The sequence below is a fragment of the Schistocerca piceifrons genome, chromosome 1, assembly GCF_021461385.2.
Source record: "Schistocerca piceifrons isolate TAMUIC-IGC-003096 chromosome 1, iqSchPice1.1, whole genome shotgun sequence".
NCBI lineage: Eukaryota > Metazoa > Arthropoda > Insecta > Orthoptera > Acrididae > Schistocerca > Schistocerca piceifrons.
In genome coordinates this window covers 657,518,549-657,540,816 of record NC_060138.1, presented here as the reverse complement: position 1 = coordinate 657,540,816, position 22,268 = coordinate 657,518,549, and the positions used below count along the sequence as shown (strand labels likewise).

General features: G+C 41.3%; 1 protein-coding gene and 1 long non-coding RNA gene across 2 annotated transcripts in view; one reads left to right on the top strand and one right to left on the bottom strand.

The window, feature by feature from the left end:
• Window positions 1-22,268, bottom strand: part of LOC124787845 (28S ribosomal protein S5, mitochondrial) — a 109,113-nt gene that overhangs the window by 22,067 nt on the left and 64,778 nt on the right. Inside the window, exons 8-9 of the mRNA XM_047254799.1 lie at window positions 21,087-21,236; window positions 10,294-10,410 (exon numbers count right to left, since the gene is read on the bottom strand). Of these exons, the coding sequence (XP_047110755.1) occupies window positions 10,294-10,410; window positions 21,087-21,236 (267 nt within the window). The remainder of the gene's footprint in view (window positions 1-10,293; window positions 10,411-21,086; window positions 21,237-22,268) is intronic.
• Window positions 1-22,268, top strand: part of LOC124787853 — a 62,704-nt gene that overhangs the window by 35,764 nt on the left and 4,672 nt on the right. The gene's annotated exons all lie outside the window — the stretch shown is intronic.

Here is a 22,268-nt window from a genome sequence, read left to right as displayed (position 1 = left end):
GCCACAGGGTGATCCTCATTACCAACAAACACTGTCTGCCTGTGTCCAATCATGCGAATGGACAGTTTGTTGCTGGTCATCCTGCCTACACTGTGAAGCTTTCTAAGTGGGAATGACCAGCAACAAACTGTCCATTCGCATGAATGGACACAGGCAGGTAATGAGGATCACCCTGTGGCTCAACATGCCTTGGTGCACGGCCAGCACATCTTGGCAGTGTTACACCGTCCGGGTTATCTGGATACTTCCCACTAATACCAACCTGTCGGAACTCCGGAGATGGGAACTTGTCCTTCAGTATATCCTCTCTTCTCGTTATCCGCCAGGCCTCAACCTCCGCTAATTTCAAGTTGCCGCCACTCATACCTCACCTGTCTTTCAACAACATCTTTGCCTCTTTACTTCCGCCTCGACTGACATCTCTGCCCAAACTCTTTGCCTTTACAAATGTCTGCTTGTGTCTGTGTATGTGCGGATGGATATGTGTGTGTGTGCGAGTGTATACCTGTCCTTTTTTCCCCCTAAGGTAAGTCTTTCCTCTCCCGGGATTGGAATGACTCCTTCCCCTCTCCCTTAAAACCCACATCCTTTCGTCTTTCCCTCTCCTTCCCTCTTTCCTGATGAAGCAACCATTTGTTGCGAAAGCTTGAATTTTGTGTGTTTGTTTGTGTGTCTATCGACCTGCCAGCGCTATATATATATATATATATATATATATATATATATATATATATATATATATATATATATATATATATAAAAAACAAAGATAATGTGACTTACCGAACGAAAGTGCTGGCAGGTCGATAGACACACAAACAAACACAAACATACAAACAAAATTCTAGCTTTCGCAACAAACGGTTGCTTCGTCAGGAAAGAGGGAAGGAGAGGGAAAGACGAAAGGAAGTGGGTTTTAAGGGAGAGGGTAAGGAGTCATTCCAATCCCGGGAGCGGAAAGACTTACCTTAGGGCGAAAAAAGGACGGGTATACACACACACACACACACACACACACACACACACACACACACACACACACATATCCATCCACACATATACAGACACAAGCAGACATATTTGAAGACAAAGAGTTTGGGCAGAGATGTCAGTCGAGGCGGAAGTGCAGAGGCAAAGATGATGTTGAATGACAGGTGAGGTATGAGTTGCGGCAACTTGAAATTAGCGGAGATTGAGGCCTGGTGGGTAACGGGAAGAGAGGATATAATGAAGAGCAAGTTCTCATCTCCGGAGTTCGGATAGGTTGGTGTTGGTGGGAAGTATCCAGATAACCCGGACGGTGTAACACTGTGCCAAGATGTGCTGGCCGTGCACCAAGGCATGTTTAGCCACAGGGTGATCCTCATTACCAACAAACACTGTCTGCCTGTGTCCATTCATGCGAATGGACAGTTTGTTGCTGGTCATTCCCACATAGAATGCATCACAGTGTAGGCAGGTCAGTTGGTAAATCACGTGGGTGCTTTCACATGTGGCTCTGCCTTTGATCGTGTACAACTTCCGGGTTACAGGACTGGAGTAGGTGGTGGTGGGAGGGTGCATGGGACAGGTTTCACACCGGGGGCGGTTACAAGGATAGGAGCCAGAGGGTAGGGAAGGTGGTTTGGGGATTTCATAGGGATGAACTAACAGGTTACACCCTCCCACCACCACCTACTCCAGTCCTGTAACCCGGAAGGTGTATACGATCAAAGGCAGAGCCACATGTGAAAGCACCCACGTGATTTACCAACTGACCTGCCTACACTGTGATGCATTCTATGTGGGAATGACCAGCAACAAACTGTCCATTCGCATGAATGGACACAGGCAGACAGTGTTTGTTGGTAATGAAGATCACCCTGTGGCTAAACATGCCTTGGTGCACAGCCAGCACATCTTGGCACAGTGTTACACCGTCCGGGTTATCTGGATACTTCCCACCAGCACCAATCTATCGGAACTCCGGAGATGGGAACTTGCCCTTCAGTATATCCTCTCTTCTTGTTATCCGCCAGGCCTCAATCTCCGCTAATTTCAAGTTGCCGCCACTCATACCTCACCTGTCTTTCAACAACTTCTTTGCCTCTACACCTCCGCCTCGACTGACATCTCTGCCCAAACTCTTTGTCTTTAAATATGTCTGCTTGTATCTGTATGTGTGGATGGATATGTGTGTGTGTGCGAGTGTATACCTGTCCTTTTTTTCCCCCTAAGGTAAGTCTTTCCGCTCCCGGGATTGGAATGACTCCTTACCCTCTCCCTTAAAACCCACTTCCTTTCGTCTTTCCCTCTCCTTCCCTCTTTCCTGACGAAGCAACCGTTTGTTGCGAAAGCTAGAATTCTGTGTGTATGTTTGTGTGTCTATAGACCTGCCAGCGCATTTAGGAACTCACGATTTTTCAATCAAGAAATGCACTACGATGAAACGGCTCACGATTTTTCAAACAAGAAATGCACTACGATGAAACGGCTAAAACAATCTCAATGGTTCAATATACAACTTAGATAGTTTTTGAGTGCCATTTTTTCAAGTGTTTCATCTTGCACCTACATCTATATCCTGTAAACCACCGTGAGGTGCATTGCAGAGGGTACATCCCATTGTACCAGTTATTAGGGTTTGTTCCCATTCCATTCACATATGAATCATGGGAATAATGACTGACTGAATGCCTGTGTGCATGCAGTAATTATTCAAATCTTCTCCTCACGACTACTATGTGAGCGATATGTAGAGGACTGTAGTATATTCCTAAAATCATCATTTTAACCCATTTCCTGGAACTCTTAACAGAGTTTCTTGAGATAGTTTACATCTATCTTCAAGAGTCTTTCAGTTCAGTTCCTTTAGTATCTCTTTAACACTCTCCCACACATTAAACAAATCTGTGATCATTTCCGCTGCCCTTCTCTGTGCATGTCCCACACGCCTGAGCAAACACTCTAGGATGGGTCACACAAGTGATTTGTAAACAATCTCCTTTGTAGACTGACTACATTTCTCCAGTACTCTACCAATAAACCGAAGTCTACCACCTGCTTTACCGATGACAGCCTATGTGATTATTCCATTTCATATCCCTACAAAGTGTTACACCCAGGCATTTGTATGAGCTGTCCAATATCAACAGTGACTCATTGATATTATAATCATAGGATACTACTTTTTTTCATTTTGTGAAGTGCACAGTTTTACATTTCTGATCATTTAGAGCAAGTTGCCAATCTTTGCACCACTCTGAAAGATCTGACTGAATATTTATGCAGCTTCTTTCAGATAGTACTCCATTATAGATAAACGCATCATTTGCAAAAAGCCTGTTGTTACTATTAGTATTGTCTGCAAGGTCATTAATATACAACATGAACAGCAAGTGACCTGATACACTTCCCTGGAGAACACCTGAAGTTATTTCTACGCCTGATGATGACTCTCCATCCTAGATAACATTCTGCATCCACCCCGCCAAAAGTTCTCAATCCAATCACAAATTTCACTTGATACCCCATATGATCATACTTTTGACAATAAGTGTAGGCATGATACTCAGTCTAATGCTTTTTGTAAATCAAGAAATACTGCATTTATCTGATTGCCTTGATCCAAAGCTTTCAGTATGTCACGTGAGAAAAGTGAGAGTTGAGCTTCACACAATCGCTGTTTTCAGTGTCTGGCTGGCATTGAGGTCATTCTGTTCCAGGTAACTCATTATGCTTGAGTTCCAAATATGTTTTAAGATTCTACAACAAACTGATGTCAAGGATATTGGACAGCAGTTTTGTGGATCACTTCTACTACCCTTCTTGTAGATGAGTGTGACCTGTGCTTTTTTCCAAGAATTGGGCGGGGTATTTTGTTCAAGGGATCTACACTAGATTATACTTAGAAGAGGGACTATGCCAATCACAAATTCAGTATACAATCTGAGAGGTATTCCACTGGGCCCTGGGGCTGGGGCTTTGTTCAGTTTGAACAGTAACACACTTTAATACAATCCCCTATCTACTTCTTTGTACTCCATTTTAAGCACGTTATCTATGTAAACAAGCTGAGAAAATTGAAGGTTCTAGCTTGAATCATCATGGAGCTGTATGTTCCTAAAACCTAAAAAATAAAATTTGTGAAAAAAAGGTTTAAGATTTATTTTTGTTAAATTTTACAACTTTTCTTTGAAAAACATAAACTTTATGAATGTTAAAAACCTTCCTGCACTATAATCAGTTCTTCCTCACCTTATCTTCCTCTCTCCCATGATTCTGTCAACTGCCTGTAAATTTTTGATGTTTTTATCAATGTGCATAGTCCAATCAATCTGTTTCTTGTCCAGGACTCTCAAGCTTTTGTAATGATTCATCTCTAAAAGTTCTAATACCTTCACTTTTCCTTCATTCCCATCATTACAATACAGAACAGCATCATCATATGTTACCATCTAAATCATTTTAGCACCACAAAGCACCATCCAGCACAAGTTCGATGATATAAAGTCAGTTCGCAGTAATAATATTTCTGTTACTGATAAATCAGATATATGTACAGTATTTAACAATCATTTTCTGAGCATTGCTGGTGAATTAAATAAAAAATTTAGTTTCTACAGGAAATCATATAAATTTCTTAGCAATTGCCTTTCCGAGGTTGATGTCTGAAATACTCCTCTGTGATACAGACAAGAGGGAGATTGAGTCAATAATTAAATCACTGAAGACTAAGGACTCTCATGGTTATGATGGAGTGTCTAGCAGAATATTAAAGTACTGTGCAGCACATGTTAGACCTGTATTTAGCCATATTTGTAATTTTTCCTTTAGGAATGGTCAGTTTCCTGAGCAATTAAAGTTCTCAGTAGTAAAGCTGCTTTATAAAAAGGGAGAAAAGGATAATGTAGATAATTTTAGACCTGTTTCTATGCCATCAGTGTTTGCAAAAGTTATCGAAAAGGCTGTATATGTAAGGTTAATTGATCATTTTATATCACACGATTTGCTATCAAATGTACAGTTTGGCTTTAGAAGTCGCTTAACAACTGAAAATGCTATATTCTCTTTTCTCTGTGAGGTACTGGATGGCCTAAACAAAAAGTTTCGAACGCTTGGCGTATTCTTTGATTTAACTAAGGCATCTGACTGTGTTGATCTCACAATATTGCTCCAGAAGTTGGACCATTATGGAATAAGGGGAGTAGCTCACAATTGGTTCACCTCTTACTTTAGCAACAGGCAGCAAAAGGTCATTATTCACAATGTTGATAACGGCTGTGATGTGGGATCTGAGTGGGGTACTGTCAAGTGGGGGGTGCCCCAGGGATCAGTGTTGGGGCCGCTCCTGTCCCTTATTTATATAAATGATATGCCCTCTAGTATTATGGGTAACTCTAAAATATTTCTGTTTGCTGATGACACTAGCTTGTTAGTAAAGGATGTTGTGTGCAACATTGACTCTGTTTCAAATAGTGCAGTATATGACCTCAGTTCATGGCTTGTAGAAAATAAACTAACGTTAAATCACAGTAAGACTCAGTTTTTACAGTTTCTAACACACAATTCAACAAAACCTGACGTTTTAATCTCCCAGAACTGGCATATGATTAGTGAAACTGAACAGTTCAAATTTCTAGGTGTTCAGATAGATAGTAAGCTGTCGTGGAAAGCGCACGTTCAGGATCTTGTTCAAAGACTTAATACTGCCATTTTTACTATTCGAACGGTATCAAAAGTGAGTGATACTTTGACACGTAAATTAGTCTACTTTGCTTATTTTCATTCACTTATGTTGTATGGTATTATGTTTTGGGGTAACTCTTCCCATTCTAGAAGGATATTTCTGGCTCAGAAACGGGCGGTTCGGGCAATAAGTGGTGAGAGTCCACGAACCTCTTGTTGACACCTATTCACGAGTCTGGGTATTTTGACATTTGCCTCTCAATATGTATATTCCTTAGTGTCATTTCTTGTTACCAATATTAGTTTATTCCCAAGAATAAGCAGCTTTCACTCGGTTAATACTCGGCAGGAATCAAACCTCCATTTGGATCGGACTTCCTTAACTCTAGTGCAAAAAGATGTGCAGTATACTGCTGCATCCACTTTCAATAGGCTGCCACTCAAATTCAAAAATCTTAGCAGTAATCCACGCGCTTTCAAATTGAAACTGAAGAGTTTCCTCATGGGACACTCCATCTATTCTGTCGAGGAGTTCCTTGAAAAATTAAGCTGATTCTTTTGTAATGCTGATAGCGTTTACTTAAACTTATGGACAGACCTTTTTTCAGGTTCATGAACATTTATTTTTGTGTGTTATTACTCTTATGTTGTAAGTTCATGTACTGACACGTTCCGTGACCTTGGAGATTTGCTCCTCAATTTGGTCCTACGGAACTAGACGAGTAAATAAATAAATAAATAAATAATGTAGTTTTGGGACATTATAGCCACATTTGACTGTTCAGTCTTTCATCACACTTCTGTGTGCCTCCATGTAAATATTTTTTAAAATCATACATATCTGTACACAGGCTTTATTTTATTTAAAATTACAGAAGGTAACCTATTTTTATGGTCGTATGTTTCACCAGCCTCTCTACATTTCAGTGTCCGCCCCGGTAGCTGAGTGGGCAGCGTGACAGACTGTCAATCCTAAGGGCCCGGGTTCGATTCCCGGCTGGGTCGGAAATTTTCTCCGCTCAGGGACTGGGTGTTGTGTTGTCCTAATCATCATCATTTCATCCCCATCGATGCGCAGGTCGCCAAAGTGGCGTCAAATCGAAAGACCTGCACCAGGCGAACGGTCTACCCGACGGGAGGCCGTAGCCACACGACATTTCCATTTATATTTCTACATTTCAGTAACTGCACCAGGTGTGATTGCCTTTGGGACAATATATATGTTGTGGATGCTCACTGATAGCTATCTTATGGGAGAAATGTGGCCCAAACTGGTCTTTTCATAGAATGTACACTTGTGTTTTCTAGGACTGCTTTTCCAAAATAAACTTGCAGAGTGTCTGTTTCGCTCCCAACACCTTTAAGCCTTTTAGTTTTTGCCCCTTTTTTCCTTGTTATCAGTTTTCTTAATCTACTGCTTAAACTTGTGTGTGTTCCACATTATACTCCAGTTTCGTTATCTTACAGTCTATCATATGTGATTGTGTCACACGCTGCTCTGAAAGCTTTACTACTGCCAGCCCCAAAATAATAGGTATACTTTACACTGTGTTTCATGAGAGATCTCTCACACATTTTTACTGTAGCTTGAACTTCCATGCCTCCACTTGCTCCACTGTAATTCTTGTTGCATCATTCTTTGTGACTTTGCTGCCATGCTTCTTCTAATGTTTTACCTTCTAAGGTGGCAATATTTTAACATACATAACACATCCAGCACGGTCTTATTCTCAACACTGATTACAAATGCAATATCATTAAGAGTAGTGTGTCCTCTCTTCATGTAAGAATCATCTACTGACAGCGTAAGATTTGTGCTTCTTTCATTAGACTGAACAGCTTCCAGGGCAGGCTTTCATATGCTTTAAGTACTTTGAGTACATGCAGCTTCAAGGCCTGTACACAGTTTTGTAATTATGTCATCAAATTGCAGTACAGGGGGAGGCATGTTCAGTGTACCTGCCAGCACAGAACCAGGTGCTCACCACTTAACTATCTCAAAACATAACCAAATCTTAGATTTATCTAATATATCCCAGTGCATGCTTTTTATGTATAAAATGAATCTCCTGCATCACAATTATTGCAATGTAAATGCAAATTACTTACATTTTCACATGTCTTACTTACATTTTCTATAATTTACACTTTGCCACCCACACCACGTTCACTACATTGTAAAACTGAGTTACTTTTGCACCAGAAAAAACCAATATAAATCAGTATAAACCCATCAGTACCTTGTTCACATGAATTATGAGACTGCAACAGAAAATTAGAATACATTATTCCTAGACACACACTCATTAAGAGCAACTCCAGATCTATCTTGGGTTGTATTTCCTTTAGTAAACAATTCCTAGCAAACTTTCATTTCTTCCATTGTTAGTAGGGCATAATTATAGATAATATATGCACAATTCACTCAAAACTGTCATAGTCACTCTTTCTAAACTGCAACAATTACTTAACTTGAAGTGCTATTTCGAAAAAAGACAAACTGGCATCTAAGACTTTTTTACATTGTTTACTCATAGATTAAGTTCCATGTGGGGTCACACTCATTTTAAAACACTTTCTGCAAAAGTGACAACATTCTGACGTCATGCGCAGTATCAACAACAGCAGTACTGCTACTGACTTTGTGACAAGGAAGAATATGAATGTCACTGCTCCCTTTCTCACTTGCAGCAATTTAAGCTGTCCTCTTAGGTTCCTGTATAACTACACCACATATTCAGTAATAAGGAGCCAAATGTTTCTGAGAAGAAAGAATATGAAGTTAATTTCTGCTCGTTTCAGTCACAGGAATTAAAACTGTACTCTCAGTTTTGTGCCTACCCAAAGACTCTAAAATTGCCAAATATTTATTTCATCCTTTGTTCTCTAATTAGACAGAAACGTAAATAACATCAAACATTGCAGAATACCCCAGAAAGTGTTAACAACACTAAGATGAAAATAAACACATGTATTCAGCAGGACGTGAACTTACATCCTTCAACCCCATAAACCATGACACTATCCATTACGCCTGCACTATGTCCTGTGGTTTTAATTTCCTGTCTTGGTTATCACAGTATCTCTTGAAGGCTTTTATCATTGATGCATTATTAACTGACATTTTATAATGGTGACATTTTTGTGATAAATTTTCATTGAATGGTCATCTTGAAACGGCATACTGCAATTTATAATACAAGCATGTTTCATGCTTAATTTTTAAATTATTGACAAAAACAACTCACTTCAGAGAGAGCACTCTCATATAAAAAATCATTGTGTGACATTTCATTACAACAATAATTATAATAAATCGTACTACGAATGGTGCGTTTTTATAAATCTACAAAACTCGTGCATAAAATCTTGTGAGAGGCCGTATCGAACACTAACACAAGCCAATAGTAGTTCCTGCAGTTGTCGATATTGCACATGATAGCAGATTTGCAGAATTATTGTGAAATTGGTGTTACCCTGCCGCCTGTGTGTCTCCTAAAACTGCAACAAATATACTGCAATACTGGAGCATACAGACATCAAAGATAAAACAATATTGAAGTACACAAGCCTTGATCTGAAAGCAAGTTGAATGATAAGCAAATCGAGGGATCATTTAACTGTGTGGGGTGCCAATGTGTTATTTTACTGTAGAAAAAATAATGGTCATAGAGTCATAAAAACTTGGTAATCAACTCACTTTACAAAAAATCATGAAGACAAACTATGTTTTCACAGTTAATGCAGTGACACTGTATTGTAAAATTAGGGACAAATTACTACATTAAACAAAACACTATAAATTTTAACAGCTGACCTAGTCACTTTAATATTGCAGACAAAACTATTTCTTTCAAGAACTACATTTTCTCTTTGCAGCAGAGTGCGCACTGATATGTAACTTCCTGGCAGATTCAAACTGTGTACCAGATCAAGACTCAGGACCTTTGCCTTTCATGGGCAAGTGCTCTACCAACTGAGCTACCCAAGCATGACTCACCACTCGTCTTCCCAGCTTCAATTCTGCCAGTAGCTTGTCTCATATCTTCCAAACTTCACAGAAACTCTCCTGCAGACCTTGCAGAACTAGCACTCCTGAAAGAAAGGATATTGCAGAGACATAGCTAAGCCACAGTCTGCGGGATTTTCCAGAATGACATTTTCACTTCACTCCAGAGTGAAAACGTAATTGTGGAACCATACACAAGGCTGTGGCTAAGACATGTCTCCGCAATATCTTTTCTTCCAGGAGTTCTAGTTCTGCAAGGTCTGCATCTTCGTAGCTTGGAAGATAGGAGACAAGCTACCGGCAGAATTGAAGCTGTGAGGACGGGTCATGAGTTGTGCTTGGCAAGCTCAGTCAGTAGAGCACTTGCACATGGAAGGCAGCAGTCCTGAGTTCGAGCCTCAGTCTGGCACACAGTTTTAATCTGCCAGGAAGTTTTATTTCTTTCAAGTCAGAGTATTAATAGCAACAATTTGCTACCTATATTCATGTAATGGGTACTAGTCTTTTTCATGCAAATGCATACAATATTCATAATGTAATTTTCTTTCATGTTAATTACAAACAAAGTTTAATAATGGACCAGATGCAAATTATATAACTCTGTGTATATGCCCTACCTTGTCATGGTTTCGAACTTTCTCCATTTTCTTCATAACTGTATCCCAGAAGGGTAGATTGGTGTAAAATGGAGGCCATTTTTTCTTGTGTAAAACAACTCTGCCACCAAGAGCGTACTGTAATAATTCATTACAAAAATTTATAAAAATAAACTGTTGAAAATTTATAGTGAAAATAATTTAGCTGTCTTCAACAAAAACAGATTACATTATTATAATGAAATAAACAATAAAAATATAAGAAATTGAAATTTTGGACAATTTTTAAAAAATATCTTATTATTCAATGCTTTGCCAAATGTAATGATATGAATGAAAAATTATGGTTAGGTTACAATTCAAGTAAATTACTCTCTATTTTTTTAAGTAGATGCAATACCGTAATTATTAAGAATTACTATAATTCCAACATGTTTTCTGTTGGCATCTGCCATAAGTGCAAACTATACAGAAGACTCATCCAGTTTGCCACCTTTGCCTGTTTTATTAATCTCTGCTTTCTTCTATCTTAGAAAATTATATTTAGTATTTTAAAAACCTCTCTGATTTGTGTTAACTCTTATTTTCATAAGTCTAATGCAACATTAGTGACAATGGACTAATTACTACTCCTTTTTTCATTGTAGGTTAATAAATTTTCTTGTATTTTAAACTCTCTCTTATCTGTACAATATATTTTCAGCAGAGCCCCAGTAATTCAATCTCGAATTATAAAAAACTCTGATAATACAGAAATATCAATAATTCAGTGGGTAAATCATAAATAAATGTTTAATGAGCACAATAATGATAAAAAAAACAAATAAAAACACTATGGTACATACCTGTGTTCTATGTAGAGGGTGATTATAATTAAAGTTAAACTTTCAAACCACAGTAGAAATAACACCACTGGTCAGAATGATGTGAAATTACAAGGAATATTATCAGAGAAGGGTCTGGTTTTGTTTTGCCTTAGGGCTGAAAAACAAGTGGGGTCATATGTGCCCAAGTCAAATCTAAAGAATACGAAGACAGAGAGGAGTTAAAAAATGACTATACGTCAATCCCAATTGACATAATAGAAGACGGCTAAAAACAGACACATGGGAAAAGGGCTAAAAAGGACACCATACAGAAACAAAGGTATAAAACTAAATATTAAATGGCTTTCACCATACTGCTTTGGTGGATAAAAAGTAAAAACGCAATCGACAGCCCACACATTATTTGCTAAAACAGTTGATAGCTCAGACGGCAAACCTAAGTGGGAATGTAAATGGTTAAAAAATAGGCATTCCATCAGGAAGTGGCGGACAGTTAAAACCTGGGTGCAATGTGTACAAAGTGGTGGGGTAGCACCACTTATCATATGATGATGGCTAAAAAAGGCAGTGCCCGTGGGGGGGCACAGAGGAGGTCGTCCAAGCCGCTGGGAGAGGCTTCATAAGCCAGAGCTTATTCCTGTGAAGAGAGGACCATTGGCAATGCCAAAGGGACACCACCTCCTGACAGACAGCAACACAGAGATCATCAGAGGGAATATATGAACTAGGGGCTGAGTTACGACGAGTGCAGCCTTGGCAGCAGCATCAGCAGGCTCGTTTCCTGGCAGACTGACATGACAGGTACCCACAGAAACATCACACTGGCTCCACCATGAGTGAGCGAGTAACAGTTTTCCTGGACCCGCTGAATTAAGGGATGGGTGGTGTACAGCACACACAGATTTTGAAGGCCACTGAGTGAGACTGAGCAGAGGACACAATTGAAAAGGCTGTGTCGCCAATTGCACTCTGTGGCCTGATACAGGGCGAAGAGCTTGGCTGTAAATACTGAGCGGTGTGCTGTAGGCCAAAATCGAAAGACACGGGTGTCAATGATAAAGGCACACCTGACCCCACGGTCAGTCCGAGAGCCATCAGTGTATAGAAAGGTACTATGGAGAAGTTCCATGCGAAGGTCATGAAACTGTAGGCAATAGAACAAGGCTGGAGTAGTGTTTTTAGGAAGCGAATGAAAGCCAAGGTTAACACTCACTGGGAAAGCTGCAGGTAGTGTGAAGTTTAGCCACCATAGCAAGTGCTGAAAGCGGACTCCAGGAGGTAACAGGGAAGAGGGGCACGCGCCACACTGGCGATTGAAGTAATCATCAAAGGAGCAGGCATAGAATGGGTGGCTGCGCATGGCAGACAAATGGCATGCATACCTGTTGAGGAGAAAGTCACAGCGGTAGGTCAGTGATAGTTCAGCAGCTTCAGCATACAGTCTCTCAAGCGGGCTAGTGTAAAAGGTGCCCGTGGCCAAACGGATGCCACGGCGGTGGATCGCATTGAGAAGGCTTAAGAGGGATGGACATGCAGACACATAAACAAAGAACCCATAGTCGAGTTTCGAACGGACAAGGCACTGATACAAAGGGAGGAGGGTGGTTCGATCGGCATCTCCAGGAAGTACCACTGAGCACACATAGGACATTGAGGAACCACATACTGTGGGCTGTTAGGTAAGACACATGGGAGGACCAAGAGTGTTTCCTATCGAGCATGAGCCCCAGGAATTTTGAAGTTTCAACGAATGGAAGGGCAACAGGCCCAAGATGTAAAGATGGTGGGAGAAACCAACTGCGTCGACAGAAATTCGCACTCGGTTTTGCTGGTGGAAAAGCGAAAGCCATTGTCGATACTCCAGGAGTAAAGACAATCGGGATATAGCTGAAGACACGGCTCAGTGAGACAGGTCCATCAAGAACTGCAATAGATGGCAAAATAGTCAACAAAAAGGGCGCTGGAGATGCCCGGCGGGAAAAAGGGCATTATAGGGTTAATGATGATAGGAAAGCGGACGACGCTCAGGATGGAACCCTGAGGGGCACCGTTTTCCTGGATACATGTGTCCAACTAGGCATAACCCCCACGCACCTTGAAAACTCAGTTTTTTAATAATGCCTGAAGGAAACAGGGCAGGCAGCCACGTAAGCCCTCCTCCACTCGTTTCCGATGGAGAAAGGCAGGGTAATGGAGGGAAGAGCTCGAAACCTCCACAAAATGGTGGCACAAGGTGTTGGAGATAACAATAGGGTCCACGATGACATCATCTGATAGTGTCAGGCCGGAAATTGGGGAATGGATCTTAGTCCCAGAGAGCCGTCAGAGGTTGGCGGACACAAGAGAGAAAAGTGTGGAACTGTTAGAAGAACTAGTGAACGAAATCCAGCTAGCTCTCTTGCTATCCCGAAGAACGCGATGACACTTTGCACACATCTGTTTATAATGAATGCAGCTTGCCATCGTGGGATGACAGTTAAAAACGTGGAGAGCACATCCACATTTGCAAATTGCCTCACGGGATGCCTCAGTCCACCAAGAGACTAGGACATGATGTGGGAAAGATGAAGTGCGAGGAGTGGAACGTTCTGCAGCAGTAAGGATAATATTTGTGAGATATTCCACCTGGTCATCACAACTGGGGAGATATTGTTTTTTGAAGGTTGCCAGGGAGGAGCAAAGCTGCCAGTCAGCCTTAGTAAGCTGCCATTTGGGCAGTCACGTGAATGGGGTAGGTGTCAGCAAACTGACTGCAAATGGGAAATCATCGCTCGAGTACGTATCAGAAAGAATGGACCACTCAAGACAATGGGCAAGCTGGGCAGTGCAGAAGGATAGGTCCAAATGGGAATAGGTTTGCGAGGAGTCGGAAAGGAAAGTAGGTTCCCCTATGTGAAGGCAGAAGAGGTTAAATTGGTTAAGATGGTCAAGCCAAGAGGGTACCTCTCTGACAGGTCCTGGGAGAACCCCAAAGGGGATGATGCACATTAAGGTCACCGAGTAGCAAAAATGGAAGCTGAAGAAACTCTGCCCTGGTGACATTGAATGACGGAGGGACACAAACGGTACAGAGGGAAAAAGTCAGGTGGGGAAGGAAAAGGCAGACTGCAACAGCTTGAAGATGGTTAGTCAAGGAGATGGGTTAATGTCATCCAGTATGAGCAGCATGACGTCCCCATGTGATGGAATGCCGACCTCAGGGGGAAGGTCAAAACAAATTCGGAAGAAATGTGAACGCTCAAAATGGTCATGAGGCGCAATTTTGTTTCCTGAATGCAGGGGACACTGCGATGCTAAAAGCAGTCATAAATCCTCTTTGTGGGACCGAAAACCATGAATGGTCCATTGGAGGAGAGTCATTATGAGGAAGAGATGTAGGGGTGTTACCTCGGCGGCTGCCAAGTGACAGCCTGTGAAGAGTCGCTACAACAGGGCACAGAAGCAGAAGTCTCCTGCTCAATGGGCTCCACAGAAGCTTCGGCATACTTGTGCGGTCGGTCTGTGGAGTCCAACGCTGAAAAACTGTTGGTGGTGCGCACCGGCGAAACGAAGGCCGGCTGGGCTAAAGTATCACATGGCGGCACTGTCAAAGAGGATCTTTGATTTGGCAAAGGAGAAGACTGTTTGCCTTTAGTGGACTTCTTGGAGCCTTTCCGGTTAGGGGAAGACTCTTGGGTTGTTTGGCTGGAGGGACGGAGGAAATCTTAATGGGAGTACTACTCCTGTCCTTTACAGCCTACCGGTTATGTAGCTGGTGGCTTCGCCCCTTGAGGCAAGAGTTTGACAACTTGTTACACAGCTGGATGGGGGGGGGGAGGGAGGGGGGGGGGGGGAGATGGCCATGCTACCTTGACACTGGGTGGTTTCACAACCTCAGAGCAGAATGGGAGGTTGCATGTCTGTGTGGCCATGTCCTCCGTGGAACGAGGGGTAACAAGAACATAACTATAGGTGCCAGATGCGGAAACACAGGGTTTGCGACTAGCCAGTAACTTTCGAGTGACTGGTAATGCACTTTTTCCTTTTTCCAGAACTCTTGGACAGCCCGCTCATCAAGATACACGAGACAATCCCGAGAGGTAGCGGCATGGCCGCCATTGCAGTTAATACAGCAGGGAGAAAGAGGCAGACAATCACCCTTGTGCGCATCCCTACCACAGGTTACACATTTGGCTGGGTTTCAACAAGGCGTTCTAGTGTGGTTGAAATGATGATACTGGTAGCAGTGCATTAGGTTCAGAATGTAAAGCCAGACTGTGGTAATTTCAGAGCCTGCTTTGATCTTTGACGGAAGCACCCCTCCATCAAAGGTGAGAAAAAGAATGTGGGTTGACACTAAGGACGAATCGACCTTTTTCATTACACGATGGACAGTGATGACACCCTGATCAGAGAGATTGAATTTCGGCCTCAGTTAGACCATAGAGCAGCCTAGTGTAAGTAACACCTTGTGAAGAATTCAGAGTTCTATGGGCCTCGACACAAACAGGGTGGCTGTGGAGAAGCGAGGCGGCAAGCAGTTGTGATTGAGAATCAGAAGTAGTCTCCAAAGCAAAGTGCCATTCAATAAACAAGAGCAGGATTCCACTGGGCTGGCAATTGCATCAACACCTTTCTGGATAATAAATGGATTTACCGTGGCAAAGGACTGACCATCTTCAGTACATGAGACCACGAGGAAATGTGGTGCAGTGGGAAGGGTCTTTGAATCATTAGCCTCATTATATTTACGTTTTGTAGATGCTGATGGTGAAGATTATTGGTTCATTGTGGGAAAATCACCCATGATTGTCAGCGTCTCTGATGGTGTGCTCCTTCCAACTGGGGGGCCCTTCACAAGGGGGCACACTCACCTTAGGTGATTGTTCACACCTCCCAAACACCTGACAGTGGGGCCAATCGATGATTTGGGAAGGTTGCAGCTCAGGCAATCACCCCTGACTGGGCCTGGCCTGTACCAGGGGGTACGTGCGAAACCTACTTGTCAACCTGGGGCTGCGAATTACATCGGAGAAGAGGAAAACATATGGCAGAAGAAAAATAAATAGTTACAAAATGTAGCAATAGATGGCACTGCAAGCATCATACTTTAATAGTGACATTTGACATTAAAAAAATTATACTACTCTATGTGCATGGATGTACAGGTGTGATACTGTTAGTTACGTAAGCCCAACCACCATGGCAAGGTCATATCATATCAGATGAGAAAAATCAGTTTCTAATTGTCCTGAGGCCAAAAACCACATAACAAGCATCACTCACATCAGTTTTTAATTATCCTGAGGTCAAAAACCGCATAAAAAGCATCAATCAAAATCAAATCGGATTGTTAATTTCTGTGTGACTGGCACAAAACATGTTCAATATGCTATCCACTGTCCTCTGCAACAAACCGAAATCGAGAAACAGCATGTTCCACAGCTGATCTAAGTGTTTCCTGGGTCACGTTCAGAACGTGTTGCACAATGTGTGCCTTTAATGCAGCTAAGTTTGCAATAGGAGCACTGAACACAACATATTTCAGATAGCCCCACAGCCAGAAGTCATACGGATTAAGATCAGGAGATCAGGACAGCCAGGCTGTAGGGAAATGGTGGCTGATAATTGTAGCATTTCTGAAATGGCGCTTCAGCAACTGCTTAACTGCATTTGCCATGTGCGGAGGTGTGTCATCTTCCTTAAAAATGATCTCAGCCACACATCCACGCTGTTGGACAGCTGGAATGACATGGTTGCGCAAAAGCCACTCATAGCGCTTACCAGTGACGGTACAGGTAACAGGACTGGAAGCACCTGTCTCTTTGAAAAAATATGGCCCTATGATAAATGATGCCATAAACCCACACCACACAGTGACCTTTTCAGGATGAAGCGGTACTGGTTGATTTGCATGTCGATTCGATTTTCTGTTCCCCATATTCAACAATTCTGTGTATTGAAATATCCTGTCAGATGGAAATGGGCTTCGTCTGTCCAAAAAATCTTCCACTGCCAATCATTGGCCGCTTCCATGCAACCATGCAAGCAAGAAATTTTAAAGCAAAGGTCTCTCTTGTTGGCAGATCAACAGGAAGCGACTAGTGCACATGGATAATTTTGAATGGATGCAAAGAAGGATGTTTCATAGGGTTTTAAGCACCGTGGGTGTGTCCAATGTTCAGGCAATTCTCTGTGCACTACACATTTACAAACCACCACTCATCTCCTCCTGCACTGCTCTGGCCACCGCTTCCACTGACTTTGAATCAATTCGTTTCCTCCATCTACTAGGTTGCACATCAAAAGAACTCATCTTTTCGAATTTCTGAATCATTTTCTCCAGACCCATGGCAGTCATTGGACCAATACCTTTTTTCAAACCCCTCAGTGTCCGGAACTTCTGCAGAGTGACGTGTCCACAGTCATCATTCCTGTAATACAGCTTTACAAGCACAGTGTGACCCTGAATTGAGACATCGCAGGTGCGAAAGGAGTAAAAGCCGTGTACCCGGCGTCTTTATATACCAACTTCAATGGGTCGTGCGCATGACAGGTGTTTTCATTTACGTATTCTGACATATGCAGCGCCATCTATTAATCAATTTTCACACTATTTTTTTTCTCCTGCCATATGTTTACCCCCTTCTTCGATAATATTCTGATGCAATTTGACGTCATTCTGACCAGTGATGTTATTTCTAGAGCATTTTGAAAGTTTAACTTTAATTATAATCACCCTGTACATATATGGGCACACATTTCCAAGTGGCAAAAATATAAGTTATATTTTAAAGAAATTGTGCATAGTCCTTTGTTTTACAGTAGGGCCTCATTATTTTTGGCAGGAAGCTCACACCATCATCTAAGAAGCATGGTGTCAGCTGGAGTAGTTTCTGCCTGCTGCTCGATATAACGCAATGCCACATCTAGTGCTACCAAACCCTCTGAGTGAGTGACCACAGGTACAATTTCTTCAGGCAATTCCTTATCATCACTGTCTTCAGCAGGTTCAGTAACGTTTCAACATCTGCAAGATCAGTCACTTCAAACTGTCCAGCCATTCTGAAACATCACTCGCATTCACAATTTCATATCCAGCAAGTTTTTTCCATCAGTTCTGCCAATGGTGTAGTTCATCTTCATCTGTACTGGAGGTATCCATTTCATTCCATAAAATCTGGTTACAAGACTTTTTTAGTTTCTCCACCTTTATTTCGGGCCATGATTTGGCTATCCAGTAAACTATGTCTTTTATTTTAGTTTTTTTCTCTTTTTTAGAAATTCTTCAATGGTTCCCTCATCTTCTGTTTGCAGAAGTGTCTGAAGCAAACAACGACAATACCTTTTTCCCTTTTTTTCAAGCATTGTAAAATACTGTCACATTATAATTCTTCCTCATCAGGGTGTGAAACAGTGTTGTCAAGCATTAAGATTGCTTCGGAAGGCAAGCACTTTTTCTTTAGTAATCTTTGGTCTCTGGAACAAAATCTTAAAAAAAAAAAAAAAAATCCTTGAAATATTTTTGTTCATCCAAGCAGATTTTTGGTGGACATATGTAACAGGCAGTGCAAAAGCAGTGATATTTCTTCAAGCTCTAGGCATAGGAGACTTCCCTATTACCAGCAGCTTCAGTTTATGGTCTGCGCGCGCGTGTGTGTGTGTGTGTGTGTGTGTGTGTGTGTGTGTGTGTGTGTGTGTGTGTGTGTGGGGAGGGGGGGGGGGCTTTTGACAAAGACCTTGTTGGCCGAAAGCTTATTTTGTGACAGTCTTTTTGTTGTGCCTGTCTGCGATTCAGTATCTCCGCTGTATGGTGAGTAGTGACTATCCTGTCAAACTACTGTTACATTTCATCCTGGATTTTCCATTGTTTGATTTACTTTTTGTCCTTGTCAAGGAAGCCAAACAAATAAAGCTTTTCATACTCAGATTTCTTCACTGACTTCCATTCAAATGACAAAAAGAGAACACTTGTTTCAACTGTCACTTCACCGACTCCATACTCAGCAGAAATATTTTTTAAATGTTTCTCCTTTGTCTAGTCTTTTCAAGCCCTCAAGTTTCACATTCAAAGAACAATTTTTTTTCTTATTCTCATTGTAATGCTGGAATTACAACATTAAGAAACACACAGTTACATATGTACAGTACACTGTACAGACATAAACACTTTAAAATTAACGTGGCACAGGTGGGCTCACTACAGTATAGATGTTACTACACAACCGACCAAAGTACACACAACAACGGTCAGCCAATATTGTGAAATGTGTGCTGACCGTACAGCTACCGCAGCACAGATAAGAGGGCTTGTAAGCCAAGAGTGTCAATAAGAACTGTTGTGAACCGGTTATCAGCACTGGGACTATGGGCATGCACATGTCTAGCCCGTCTTCCTCTCATGCCACAGCACCGACTTGCTTGGCTTGACTGGTGCTGTCAGAGGATCACCTGGAAGATGGAACGGTGTGCCATGGTCTTCAGTGATGAAAGCAGTTTCTGCCTGCATGCAACTGTTGGTCATACGACATTGACCTGGTGAACACTGTCTCATAGAGTGCATTCATCCACGATGCACTGCCCCAATCCAGGTCTTATGGTTTGGGGTGTGATGATCTACAGCTCCCTTACACCTTTGGTGTTTCTAGAGGGGATGCTAACCAGTGCTCAGTATGTGCACGATGTTCTTAAATCCACTCTTTTGCCATTTTTGCAACTCAAAGGTGATATCTTGTTCCAACATGACAATACTCGCCCACACACAGCCTGTGAAACTTTAAGTGCTCTGCAAGACATGAAACTGTGGAACATAACATAAGAGAAGATCCCTCATTCATCAAGACTGTGCAGACGGTGTGTATTGGATGTATCAGTCATCACTGAGCAATATTGAAATGTCTCGTGGGATAATGTGTCGTCCATCGTTTGGTCAATATCATGAAAAATGTTGAAGTGCTGTAGGATGTGTGCTTAGCAAGGGCAAAAAGGGAAAAAATATTTGTCAACAATGAATCGCCTTCCCTATCAATCGCCTTCCCTATCCCATTTGTCAATATTTAAAGTTTAGTTTATGAAAGAAAGTAGGCAACATGTTAAGTAATTTTATTATACTGACATGAAAATAAATACACACACTGTATGAAGAACTGTAGCGAAAATGTTTACTGAAGTGACATTTATTGTGAAACACTGAGAACTGTATAATTACAAACACACAGGGCTGCGATGACAAAAGATGATTTAAGAGTTGCAGAACACTGTTTTGCTACACCTGGATTTTCATGTAAGTCATGGCTTCCATAAATTCTTTACTCAGTAGGGTCTGCTTGACAACAACAACTACTTAGTGAAATTAACAGGAATTATATTCCATATCCTAAATTACAGTGCTCAGTATGACTTGGTGTCTATGAAAGTCATTAGAAACTAAAATCACTTGCCACTGGTGGTTGGTTGACGTGACTAGGCTCAGCTTCCCAGTTGGAAAAGTTCTTCATCTTTCATACACAATGGTACTTATCTTTAACAAAGTATGGGAGTTTTAACTGTCTTGTGTAGGTTACAGTAACAAGTCTGTATATAGTGTAGAGCATGCATAGATGGTGATTATGAGAGAAGGATCAGGATGAAATCTCCATAAAGCACCAATTGGGTATTTTGAGGGACAGAGTGCTATCAACAGCATCACTGGCCTCCACTGTACTACACAATGCAGGGATTTTCAAATTTAATCCAGAACAATGGTGCAAAGTCCAAGAACTTTTGCCAGCACCTCCAATCCCTTACTGATCAAATATTGGTGGCAAAAGTATCTTTCACCATTACGTTTCAAACCATCTACCTCCAAGTGAGTGGCTTGACACAGGTGTGTGTTAGAGACCCAGGCTATAGGGGTGGGTATTAAAACTAGTAGAAAAGGCAATAGAAGACTTATGGATTTTTTCTTAATCAAGAACTAATTATGTGGCAAAGTTTATGCAGTAACAATTCTGTATCAGAAATACAAACCTGTGTCAAATCACGGATTTCATCTGATGGAATATCACTAGAAGAACGGCACACAGTTGGTGAAGCAACAACACGTGGAAAGGAAGCATTTTCCTCCCTCATTTCCACTAGATGTAATCCTTTTTCTTCTGCAAGTTCATGGTGACTCTTCTGTAATGCAAATTACACATTGTGTACCAGTATGCAGAGTTACAATGTCCTACACATACCAATATGACACATTATGGAACATTTTGTTACATAAACTTCCCATCTCCATTTGAGAGTGACCATGTGCTAAGTCAGTTCGACTGAAGGGGCCCCCCTCCCAATCCTTTTCCTTTTCTGTTAAACATTTTCTCCCTTTCCTACATCATCCTACCTGCATTATCCTTCAATATCTATTTTAGTATTCCTTCTCTTGCTTTTCTTCAGAAAAATATCACACTTTTTTCCTGATTGGGAAAAGAATACAACATGCAAAGTGCTTCTCCAAAGTGAAAGAGGTGTTCTGTGGAACAGAGACATCCAAAAGGTATGTAAAAAAGTTCCATAATCAACTTATTATGAAATATGCAGTTGGTATATGGACTACGAAAAAAAAGGGAAGAGAGAAAAATGTAAGCAGCAAAGGTGAAATATTTATGAGGTGCTGAATGCAAGAGGCAGAAAGGCTAGAATGATGAAAGACAACAAAAAGGAGGAGAATGTTGCAACTTTAGGACCAAATTGAAACAAAAAAGCAACCCATATGGGTATATGATAAGAATGAGAGATGAGAAAGTGTCGAAGAACATATTTTCTGAAAAGTTAACATGAAATAGATCACAAAGAAAACCCAGAAACAGACTGGCAGTTACAGTGAGGGAGATCACAGAGCAAGTGGGAGAAAAACCCAATAGGTGTACTTAAAAAAGGAGACAAGCAGTGGAGAGACAGACAGAGATCCCCAATTCACAACCCAAAAAGCTAGAAAGGAGCAATGAAGAAGAACTGTTAAAGTGAAGGTGTGAGTCTCCAACAAACAATAACACAAGTAATGATTGAATTACAGGAAGCTATTTATAAATGCATTTGAAAGGAAATTAGAAGATACAAAAAAGTTAACTAGAGAAACTACTGAAAATAATGTGTGTGAAAAAAATAAACCAAAATACATGCATCTGAGGAACCCTTTTGATCTTTGCATAGTACTGTAAAGAT